The sequence below is a fragment of the Salmo trutta genome, chromosome 3 (assembly GCF_901001165.1).
Source record: "Salmo trutta chromosome 3, fSalTru1.1, whole genome shotgun sequence".
In the NCBI taxonomy this organism is placed as follows: Eukaryota; Metazoa; Chordata; class Actinopteri; order Salmoniformes; family Salmonidae; genus Salmo; species Salmo trutta.
Window position 1 is genome coordinate 28,601,949 of NC_042959.1, and position 12,098 is coordinate 28,614,046.

At 46.8% G+C, this 12,098-nt stretch overlaps 1 protein-coding gene across 1 annotated transcript; it reads left to right on the forward strand.

Moving 5' to 3' along the window:
* Window positions 1–43: 43 nt before the first annotated feature.
* On the forward strand, window positions 44–12,021 carry kdm2ab (lysine (K)-specific demethylase 2Ab). The gene is made up of 23 exons (XM_029729238.1): window positions 44–241; window positions 1,104–1,142; window positions 3,502–3,640; window positions 3,849–3,927; window positions 4,088–4,134; window positions 4,238–4,416; window positions 4,599–4,705; window positions 4,888–4,981; window positions 5,190–5,343; window positions 5,446–5,561; window positions 5,783–5,909; window positions 5,996–6,306; window positions 6,863–6,940; window positions 7,090–7,341; window positions 7,427–7,567; window positions 7,786–7,875; window positions 8,040–8,285; window positions 8,429–8,461; window positions 8,568–9,646; window positions 9,768–9,931; window positions 10,041–10,187; window positions 10,427–10,642; window positions 10,770–12,021. The coding sequence occupies exons 2-23, from the start codon at window positions 1,107–1,109 to the stop codon at window positions 10,949–10,951; spliced, it is 4,017 nt and encodes a 1,338-aa protein (XP_029585098.1). The 5' UTR covers window positions 44–241; window positions 1,104–1,106; the 3' UTR covers window positions 10,952–12,021.
* Window positions 12,022–12,098: the final 77 nt, after the last annotated feature.

The following is a 12,098-nucleotide window of genomic DNA, read 5'->3' on the forward strand; positions in this document are numbered from 1 at the left end:
ACGTCACCGGCCATAGACCAGTGCCCCGCCGCTCAGATTAATAGAATCCGCCCTGTGTGTTTTGTGCTCAGATGAAAATGGCGTCCCGAAGCGATCGCTTTAACTTATCGCACAATAACATGGATAACAAACTACACAGCTAAAATTATATAAAAATGGATAACAACTTCAAGGATAACCCATAAAAGCCGTTCTACAGGACAACGTATAGACCACAACAACCCAAGGAGTTATTTCAGTGGTACAGTGAAAATAATAGCATTTTCCCAATAGTAAGCTAGATAATGTAAGTTACATGGCTAGCTAACGGTAGCTAGCTAGCGGGCTAACGTTCCGTGAATGAAGTCGCTAGCTATTGTACATATTTTTAAGAAATGCCCCACATAAATGTAGCTTAACACGGCTATTGCGTTCGAACAGGAGACAACCAGACACACGCATGTATTCGCGAAAGTTAGCTAGTTAACGTTAGCTAGCAACATTCTGGCAGCTAAGGTTCACTCTAGTCTAGCTAGCCAGCCAGCTAACAACAGCGTCTGCTGCAAGTCGGTCAGTTCTGTACCATAAGCCAAGAACAACCATCTAACTCACTGGTTTTGTTGCAAATAAAATTCGAATTTGTTATTAAACATTTTAGCTGTTTTTGGCAAAAGAATAACGTTAGTTGGCTATCAACGTTATCGTTTGTTCCTAGGGTTACGGGGCGGCAGGTAGCTTAGTGGCATTGGGCCAGTTACCTAAAGGTTGCTGGATCGAATCCCCGAGCTGACATGGTAAACATGTCGTTCTGCCCTTGAACAAGGCAGTTAATCCACTGGTCCCCGATACGCCGTCATTGTAAATAAGAATGTGTTCTTAATTAACTGACTTGCCTAGTGAAATAAAAAACGTAGCTAGCCTATATTAGCAACGTAGCCAAATTAACGTTAGTTGCTGATAACCAGTTAGTTAGGAGTTACGCTATTCATCAATAATCTTGTCGCCAACTATTGAACTATATCATTGTTGGACCTATATTATATGGCAAACTGTCAATCCAAGTGCCAGAACTCTTACCGGTATTTTATCTTCATATTCCTAAAACTGTCTCATTGCATACCTAGGTTATGGAAGACCAAAACCCTCGTTACAGCAAGCGCTTGGTAAGTAGCTAACGTTATTTTTACCAGATACGTTTAGGCATGCTAACTTAACCAATATACTTCTGGAGTTGGCCAAGTTGAACCATTTTGCAAGTGTACAATAAAAAAATATTAGTTTCCTTAATCAAAACCACTTGCATCGTTAACGAGCTCAATCAATAGATAGTGTTGCTTATTTGTTGGCATGACGAAATACTGAATGTGTAGGTTCAAGTACACTAGTGGTGTTCTACTTGAAAATGCTTACTCGTGCACCTTATATTAGGTTTAACTTTTTTGTTCTCGTGCAGTGACTAATTTATAGCAAAGGACATCATTCAGTAAAATGTATTTTATAAATCCTTTTTACATCAGCAGTTGTCACAAAGTGCTTATCCAGATGCCCAGCATAAAACCCCAAGAGCAAAGGACGTGTATTCAGTTGTGACAACCCACACACAGCTGTCCTTTGTAGAACCATTAGGCCATTCAAAGGGGTGTGATTTTGTTTTCTCTACTGTCCTTAAAAGCAATCCATAGAATTATAGATAATAATGGAATGTTGTCTCGTGTCTTTCAAACTGTGGTTAAATCAAGATATGAGAATGGATCAGTCCAGCTGAGTAGGAAACAGCATGTTTGGTGTTTTGAGTAGAGATAGGGTTTGGGGGGGGGGGGGGGGGGGGGGGTGTTGTTGTTGTGCTGGACCCATCTGTCTAGCCAAACTATGAGAGCATAGGGGGAATGGTCGTAGTAGGATAAGCCCCTCCTGTGATGCCCACGCGGACCATTAAGTGACCGAATGACTCATCTGCAAATCTTTCTGTTATGAATCTTTATAGGGCTGGGCGATATGGGCAAAAAATATCACAATATGTTACACATTTTTTATGTTACGTTTTTGAATAATAAAAGTTCAACATTTGCTTGGAGTTGTGAATGACCCTATTTAGGTTGGCAACACATACATTGTAAGTGATTTCAATGGGGCTTTCACCATTCTGATTGTGTTATGCTGTTCAATCAAACTTCAACCAAAAGTTGATCTCATTTGAGTTCATTTCCACACTGCCATGTAGGGCTGCATGATATGGGCAAAAAAAGAGGCCTTATTTTTAACCAAATATTGCTATTTAAATCAAAACACTTGGGTGAACTGTTGAAATCATGGAAATAGAAGGATTATTCTAACTCTATAGTTACAATGTAATAGTGGGCACTTCGAATACAGTGTTTGACAACAAATGAAAAAGCCAGGGAGGCGTTAGTATTATAATTCTTAATCATACAATCAGGATCTCTATGGAGCTGTAATTGTGACAGGGTAGGAACCAATGTGTTTACCAGGGGGGTGGCACCCTATAATCTTTGGCTACATTAAATGTTTTCTCTTCACTTATTCGTATCAGATTTAGAAGATACTGTTGTACGAACAACATGCTGATATAGGCCTACACCAGCACTGGTATCGGGGTGTATTAGCTAGCTATGTTTGCTCTGACTGACTCAATACATTTATTAGCTAGCTAGCATTTGCGGCTAACACAATTTATTTTTGCCACAACTTGCTAAGAAAAGGTAAACTAGCTGTTTGGAGACAGAAAGATGCACAAACTAATAGTGTAAGTATAGAATGTTTGTGGATTTATATTAAGTTCAGAGTGGAAAGCAGCATCGACGTTGTCATTATATTTAGGATTTTATATTTTAAAATAATATCATCTTTGAGAAATGAACAATCAGCTAAATAAAAGCTAGACAGTCGGAGAATCGAAACTTCCCAAAACAATTAATTTAGCAGTATTGTTTTTATTATTATGTTTGAACAAAATAACACAGCATTAGCCATGGCCACATGCATAGAATTGCTGGAAATTAGCTTTAAAACGGCTAAATTCTCTCAGCTTCAATGACAGAATATTTACAATTGCAGGATATTAACTTAAAAACTGCAAGATTCTCTCAGCTTTATGGCAAAATGTGTAGAATACAGGAAATTTGCTTTAAAACTGAAACAATTTCTCTGTTACATGGAGAAATTTGTAGAATTTAAGGAAATTTGCATAAGTATTAAAACATTTCTCTACACCGCCAAGATGGGGGCCTCTAAAATTGTCTCTGAAGTCCATATGGACTGATTAGGCCAATTGCCTCGCCCACCACCTAAGCCCCTTTTTGATCCAGAAAAAAACCTACATATTGTTGCATCTGCTACATTGACCATGCAGACCAAAGAGTGAACGGTCTGCAAATGATCTCGTGGTCGAGCAACAACAACTGTGCTCCTTGAGTGGAAGCAATACTGTTACATATGCATGGTCTCAGGAGAAAATTCATTCAAAGTGATACAACAAGTTGAGTTTCTGCCTTGTGTCACTAGCGTACGGGGACGCGGCGGCGCTACCAGGATGACGGGATCTCGGACGATGAGATTGAGGGGAAGAGGACGTTTGACCTGGATGAGAAGCTGCAGAGTGACAGGTTCAACTCCTACCTGGTTAAACACATGGATGGAAAAGGTCAGGTCAAACCACGCTGTGATATCCCTTAGAGGCATTAACCATGTTTCTCTTATGTTGTGTTGATCCTGACCTGTTTATTTATTTATAAATGTTTATTTATTTTTTTAATCTGGCAAAAATCATGGCCCTAATTATGGTGTGTTCTATTTTTTTGATTACTCTTGGTGTGCCTACCCTGCATTGTCTATAACATGTTTGTCTGCAGACTTCACATTCGAGTACATCCAGAGGGAGGGGCTGAGAGACCCTATCGTCTTTGAGAAAAAAGATGGCCTCGGCTTAGAGTAGGTCACGCTTCTTTCTAATTATCTAACCGACCTTCCTCACTGCATATCTGTGCCTGGATAGAAATATAACAGTTGGTTAACTCTCTAATTTTCCAGATGTATTTAATAACTTCTCTCTCTTTCGCTCTCTCACTCTCTCTTGCTCTCATTCTTTCAGGATGCCAGACTCTGATTTCAGTGTGAGTGATGTCAAGCTGTTTGTAGGTAAGGTCCAAACTATGAACACTATGAACTCACAGTTGCTGATTTCAACTGATTTAACAGTGACTAATTCTCCCTGCCCTTTGCCTGTCTCCCTCTCTCATAGGCAGTCGGCGGATGGTTGACGTTATGGATGTGACCACTCAGAAGGGCATCGAGATGTCCATGGCCCAATGGCGGCGGTACTACGAGACCCCGCCCTCGGAGCGAGATAAGCTCTATAACGTCATCAGCCTGGAGTTCAGTCACACCAAGCTGGAGAACCTGGTGAAACGACCCGCCTCGGTAAGACACACATGCAAACCAGAAAAACTTGTCAGACACCTCAGCTTGAAAGATATACACACATAACACCAAACTATCACATGGCAAGCTTGGGAGTCTGACCATTGTAAACGCTGGGCTATCACTTCCACAGAGCCCTGGACAGTCAGTGATGTATGTCCTTACTGACCTTTTCTACCCAGGTGGATTTGATAGACTGGGTGGACAACATGTGGCCAAGGCATCTAAAGGAGAGACAGAGAGACTCAACCAACTCCATAATAGAAATGCAGTATCCCAAAGTGCAGAAGTGAGTCCCGTACATTTACATGGCCTTCCTTCCTCATGTTCTCAACGATTAATTTTACCCCATGCAGTGTTTGTGGGTGGAAGCGTGAGTTGATTGAATATAATGCCTTTATTACATTGTTTCAGTGCTGGTTGATGTTGGATGTAAAGATGTATTTTCTTCCCTCTATCTCTCTCTTTCAGGTACTGTCTGATGAGTGTCCAGGGCTGCTTCACAGACTTCCACGTTGACTTTGGCGGAACGTCGGTCTGGTACCACATCCTGCGGGGGGGAAAGGTGAGACAACACCCAGGAGAACTAGAGCCTTGATGTGTCACATTTGAATCGCCACAGAATTTAATAGACCATAATTTATCCCTGACGAAGATGGCTGCCATTATCAGCACATTCTAGAGTTATAAAGGTTTAAGACGTATGCCAATTTAGTATTTTATTGTATCTCTGTCTATCCCACTCTTCAACCCTGACCTCTGACCTCCTGTAGGTGTTCTGGCTGATCCCGCCCACACCCCAGAACTTGGAGCTGTATGAGAACTGGGTGTTGTCAGGGAAACAGGGAGACATTTTCCTGGGGGACAAGGCCCAGGACTGTCAGAGGATAGAACTGAAGCAGGGATACACCTTCATGATCCCCTCTGGTACGTACACACACACACACACTGAGACGTACACTTAGACACACCCGGACACACACATACCAACACAAAAATAATCTAACCTCCCCAACTGTTGACGTCTAGGCTGGATCCATGCTGTGTACACCCCTGAGGACACACTGGTGTTTGGAGGAAACTTCCTCCACAGCTTCAACATCCCCATGCAGCTCAACATCTACAACATTGAGGACCGCACACGAGTGAGTACCGTACCCTACTGCACACTGTAACACACTACGGTACCGTAAGACTCTATGGCACCGTACCGTAACACACCACTGTACTGCACTACTGTACCGTACGGTAACGCTCTACTGTATTGCAGATCCATGAGTTTGGATGAGTACTTCTTGATTAGGGGGAAAATGAATTGTTGACTTCCAATATCTCATGTGTACTGCTGTCCTTGTCACCTCTCCAGGTCCCGGCTAAGTTCCGATACCCCTTCTACTATGAGATGTGCTGGTACGTGTTGGAAAGATACCTCTACTGCCTGACCAACACCTCCCACCTCACCCCCGACTTCCAGAAGCACTCGCTTGGTGTTGGTGAGTACACAATTTCATATTTTTTGTCTCATTTGTTTCCCCTCCTCTTTTCTCTAATTTTTAATTTCTGAGTTTATCCTTCTCAGGTCTGACCCGTGAAGACTCGGAGAACAAACTCAACGGCCACGTGAAAAACGGCACAGAGGAAAAGAAAGAGGGAGACGATGATGAGGAAGAAAAGGAGGAGGAAAGTGAGACCAAGGTCAAAATGGAAGAGTCTGAGGACGATTCCTTCCCCCTTCCTGGTGCCACTAAGCCGGAGGTGAGAGTAAACCTGACTCCCCTGGAGCTGGAGGGGCTGTGGAACCTGCTGGGGAAGCTGGAGGAGCTGCCGGCCCACAAAAAGTGTGTCCCCGCAGGCATCCGTAATGCCCCCGCCCTGCTCCATGACATACGGGTGGGTACAATACACCAGTCTAGAATATAATATATTATTTAGCAGATGCTTTCATCTATAGCCACTTACAGTAGTGCGTGCATACATTGTATGGTTAGCCCCAGCAGGAATCAAACCCACGATCCTGAGGTCGCAAGAGCCATGCGTTACCAACTGAGCTACACAGGACGTGTCTATGGCTGCACTAGCTATATACATCAGTCTATGGCTACGTTTCAATATCCACACTAGCATACAACTTCCAGTGCATGGCCAATAGCTTCATTCTAAATGGTATGCTACTGTAGATTTTGAAATGGTACCTATTTAGTATCCAGCTGTCTGCATCCATTTGTAATCTGCTCAGTCAAGTCTTGCATGTTTTTTTTTTATTTAACTAGGCAAGTCAGTTAAGAATAAATTCTTATTTTACAATGACGGCCTACCCCGGCCAAACCCTCCCCTAACCCGGACGACACTAAGCCAATTGTGCACCATCCTATGGGACTTCCGATCATGGCCGGTTGTGATACAGGGAGACATGACCCTGACATGGCTAATGTTCTGCTGTTTTCAGGCTCTTCTGGAGGAACACTGCAACGATGACCCCAAGCTGTCTTACACCGGAAAGCCCATCGTCAAGTGGCCCAAGAGGGTGAGTCAGAGAGCACATGCCTCATACACACATTCAAAACATCCACCTAACATACAGGTGTCATACATTTACACACCAGAGTCAAGGTCTCAACAACACAGGGACAGACTAACTTTCTAACTTTCCGGTCTCCTCTCCCCCCTCTCCAGCCCTCGTGGTACCAGCCCCCTCCCCCCTCAGTGGTATACCGTCCTCGTCTCGCCATGCCCCACAAGGCCGTGGTCCCTCGCCGTGCCAAGCCCACCTCTATCTCGGCTCTGAGACGGAGGCGCGTGCGCTGCAAACACTGTGCAGCCTGCCAGAGGAAGGAGTGCGGCGAATGCAACTTCTGCAAAGATATGAGGAGGTTCGGAGGACCCGGGCGCATGAAGAAGGGCTGCATGATGCGGCAGTGTCTCGCTGTGAGTAGCCAGTACAGTGCCTTCCTACTCAGAGAGAGGGAGAGGTGTGTGTAGTAAATTGACCCTGGTCTCTCCCTGTCTCCAGCCTGGCCTGCCTAACTCAGCGGTGTGTGCTCTGTGTGGAGCGGGCCAGGGGAAGCAGGAGTGTTCAGACGCAAGCCCCTCCTCCACAACCCTCATGGAATGCTCCAACTGTGCTCAGATTGCCCACCCCGACTGCATCAAGGTGACCAGGCCTCGCACTAGCAGATACATGTATAGCTGTACTACAATCCACATGGAAAATCCTTCTTGTGCAACATACTTCCGTTACACATTTTCTTTACAATGTATGTATCCCACAAAACTCAAATGGCCCTTACTGATGATTGAGGTGTTATAGCTGTATATAGCAGTCCTCTGTGTGTATGGCAGGTGTTATAACTGTTGTTAATTCTCTCTCAGGTTCCTGGGGTGGGCAGGATCAACAAGGACCTGCCCAGCTGCTGGGAGTGTCCCAAATGTTACCAGGGCAAAGAAGGCCCCTCATCGGAGGTACCCCAACATTACTCTTCCTCTCCCTTTCTCGGTCTGTGTCCCTCTCTCTGTCTCTCTCTCTCTTCCTCTATGTCCCTATAAGACAATACCCATCTACTCTATTGATACCCGTTTAGTGATCATGATGATGCCCCCTGTCTCACTCTCCCTCTCGGTCTCAGTCATCCAGTAGTGATGAGGACAGCACGGCGTCTACAGGTTCTCTCTCTACGTCAAATCATGTCCACCGAGAGGGGTTAGGAGATGGGGAGGCAGGCGGTGGGATGAGGAAGGGACGACGCGGCAGACCCCCCCTGACGTCCTCTCTGTCCCAGCGGAGAGCGCCCCCTCCCTCTCAGCGGCTGTTACTGCAGCAACAACAAAACAGGAAGAGAGCTGGAGCGCTGGAGTTAAGACTCAGGAAGAGGGTGAGAGAGAGAGAGAGGGGGGAGTTGCTAGAGTGCTTTTTGATTTTGGTTAGAGGTCTGTGTTAAAGCTCTACATCTATCGTACAATCATTCCTCACCACCAAGTAATCTCCTCTTAAACCTCTTCCTACTCTTTGTTGCAGATCAAACTGGAGCGCAGCAAAATCTTACAATCGGTAAGCACATGCAGTCCTATTTTAAAGCACAGTAATTCTCCAAACCAGTGCATGATTATTCAAACCCAAAGCACTGTTTAACCCATTTACCCATTATCCTCTACAGAAGCAGATGTTGTCTCTGGAGCGTTCTTCTAAGCTCCTGTGCTCCCAGGGTCTAGCCCACCTCCAGAGAGGGGTGTCTTCTCGCCTCCGCTCCCCTGTTGGCAGACTGTCCCGGGGCCGTGGGTCCTTCAGAGGCTCCTCTTACCGCTCCCCTACAGGGGCTCGCCTGCAGCCCCCCCAACCCTCCCTCAGCCTGGCCCCCGCAGGCAGGGGAGAGGGGCACAGGGAGCGAGGGAGTGGGAGAGGAGTACGGCTCAGAGGAGCAGCAGCAGGGAGAGGAAGAAGAGGACAGAGACACGGAGGAGCAGAGGAAGAGAGTGATAGCAGCAGTAGTAGCAGCAGCACCAGCAGCAGCAGCAGCAGCAGTAGTAGTAGTAGTAGTAGTAGTGATGAGGAGAGGGAGAACGGCGTGCGGACCAGACGGAACAAAGAGAACCGACCACAGAGACGAGGAAGCGGAGCAGCCAAAGAAGATGAGGAAGAGAGTGAGGAGTCCAACCAAAACGGAGAAGAGATGGATGAAGACGGGAGGGAAGGAGGACAGGCACAGACGGAGCCACCGGTCCTCGTAGTGTCGGACCTTAGCGACGACCTCATGAAGGGCTCGTATCTCACAGTAACCCTACAGCCGTCGAGGGCCAAACGTGATCCGGGGGCCATTGTCCCGAAACTGGAGGCTGCAGTCGCCCCCCGCCCTGCCCCTCCTGGCCAGAGTTGCATCCAACGCAAGAACCTGGCCCGACCACCCCTCAGGAACCACGCCCCAGACCCTTACGCTGCACCCTCGCACTCAGACACACACACACACACCCGGGGCAGCAGTACACACACACGGGGCTCCCATCCAGACGAGAGGAGAATGAGGCCAGGCAGACCAGAGAGAACAGACAACAGTGCTTCCTCCTCCTCTCCTGTTCCTCTACGCCTCCCTCTGTCGGCTTTACAGGATGGGGGGAGGGAGGTGGCGAATGGAGGGAGCGAGCCGGGCTGTGAGAGGGAGGTGTGGGTATCTGTCTTCCGCTACCTGACTCGTACCGAGCTCTGTGTCTGCATGGCTGTCTGCAAGAACTGGCACAAATGGTAAGAGACAAAAACAATTTTTAATGCATTTTATATACACACACTATGAACGTGTCTGCATGCGCAAGAGTGTATAGGAGCTTGATAACCAATTAAAACGTGTGCGTGTGTTCTCGTGTAGGAGCTTGGATAAGAGGCTGTGGATGCGGATCGATCTGAGCGTGTCTAAATCCATCAGTCCTCAGGCTCTGTCAGGTATTATCAAACGCCAACCAGTCACCCTGGACCTCTCCTGGACCTCCATCTCCAAGAAACAACTCACCTGGCTCATCAACCGCCTGCCTGGTACACACAATACACACACACACACACACAGACATGCCACCAAACATGTCCTCACACACTTGGACTACTACTCACTCTGGAGATGTAACTTATTCTCTCTCCGGCTCAGGGTTGAAGGATCTCATGTTGTCTGGCTGTTCCTGGTCTTCAATTTCGGCTCTTAGCTCGCCCAGTTGCCCCCTCCTGCGCACGCTGGACCTTCGGTGGGCCGACGGGATCAAAGACGGACAGATTAGGGACCTGCTCAACCCACCAGGTGAGACAACACATCCCGCCCCTTTCCTCCACCGTTTTCTGTTTTGAGTTAAATACTGTTTGGATAAATCCCTTGTCATACCAAATGAATTAGCTGTGTCCCGCTGGAGTCCACAGCAGACAGATATTTTCTATTTTTTCTCTCTTCCACTGCCTTCCTCCTGTCACCTCTTTCTCCTCTGCTTCTCCCGCCCTCTCCCTGCCCTAATTCCTGTCCACCCCTACCCCATCGCTCTCTAGGTTGTGATAACCGCAGTCAGCTGAGGAACATGCAGTCTTTCCGTCTGGCGGGGCTGGAGATCAGTGACTGTACTCTGAGGCTGGTGATCAGACACATGCCCCTGCTGACCCGTCTGGACCTGTCCCACTGTGGAGGCCTCACTGACCAGTCCATCAACCTGCTCACTGCTGTGGGCTCCTCCACACGCAACACACTCACCGAGCTCAACCTGGGGGGTAAGACTTGGACTCACGCGTACACAGCCACAGCTGAGACTTGGAGCAGTGCACACACACACAATTGTGACTAGTACTTGATATTGAGTTGTTGTTAGTGTTGAGCCCCGGTCTCTCTATCTCCCAGGCTGCAGTAAGCTGACAGACTCGTGTCTGCGGTACCTCCGCCGGCTTTCCTGCCTCTCCCTGCTGGACCTGCGGGAATGCAAGGGTGTGTCCCGCAAAGCCTGCGAGGCCTTCATCTCTGAGCTGTCTGTCAACACCCTCTACTGCCTATCTGAAGACAAACTGATCCAGAGGATATCCTAGAGCCCGCCTCCTCTGTCTGGGACAGGGGATACAGGGAGAGGTTGGGGACATCTGTGTGACAAGAGAAAAGACTGTTGGACAGGGAGGCTTAAAAGCACCTGCTGCCTCCCTCTGAAGGAAGCAGGAATGGGAAGCACTTAGTTACTGCACACTTAGTGGGAGCAGGATTTCTTTCCAGTTGCGTGTGTGTGTGTGTGTGTGTGTGTGTGTGTGTGTGTGTGTAAATATATATATATAGATATTTTTTTTTACTGAACCAGACAAGAGACTCAGGAGTTTGAGTTTAGGCGCCTACTCTGCATGATGAAGTTGGCGTGGGACTCCATGATATGTGGAGGGGAGAGGTTAGGCGGGTTCTTATGAGGGTGGCAGGGGATTGTGGGGGTGGGTCAGTCATCCCAGATGGGGTTCTTCTCTTCACCCTGGGAGTTCTAAGGCTGTCTTTACCCAAAGGTGTTGGCTGTGGACTAACTCCTCCAGGAGTACTCTGGTCAGGTCGCCCCACCCTGAGACAGAGGGGCGCAGACAAGGGATTTGGGGAAGGTGCGAGGGCAATCGATATGGTGACCAGACCACTCCTAAATAAGGGCGGGGTATGAATGAAATGGGGTGGAAGGGGCGGAGACAGGGTAAATGGCGCGATCTCAAACAACCGTTAGAATTCAGGTGCTATCACTCCCAAAACTTCCTGTTTTGTACAAATATCAATCTATGACAACGTCTCTATTCTAGGAAATACCCCTCATCCCACTTTGATGCATTTTCTGTTTCCCATGGATAAAATGTGAGTTCCCTTTACAGTTTATTTTTACTTGTTAAGACTCAGTGTATAAATGTAATATTTGCTGTCATTATTCTGTCCTGTTACCCTTCAGTCTAGTGCTTCTGAGGGATCCTTCTTTCCTTCCCACCCTGCCACATCTAAAAAAATAATATAAATATATACTTTTGTGTAAATGTGTTTCCCTCTTTTAGATGACAAAAAAAAATCCTGTAGCATTGTAATTATTTTCAGAAGCTTTTTTCACTTAATTTGTTATTAAATAAATTAAAAATAGAAAGTGAAAGGTTAACTGTGCCAGATGTATGTGATTTTTGGGTTGTTTGGCTGCTGTGTGCCGAGATTGTGAGAACGGGACCACAAATG

Bases quoted from the DNA above. Each gene is read 5' to 3' on its own strand.
- kdm2ab (XM_029729238.1), top strand. From the start codon at position 1,107: ATGGAAGACCAAAACCCTCGTTACAGCAAGCGCTTG. The intron at 7,568-7,785 runs GTGACCAGGCCT...ATTCTCTCTCAG, and splicing joins CCCACCCCGACTGCATCAAG to GTTCCTGGGGTGGGCAGGAT. The intron at 7,876-8,039 runs GTACCCCAACAT...TCTCGGTCTCAG, and splicing joins AAGAAGGCCCCTCATCGGAG to TCATCCAGTAGTGATGAGGA.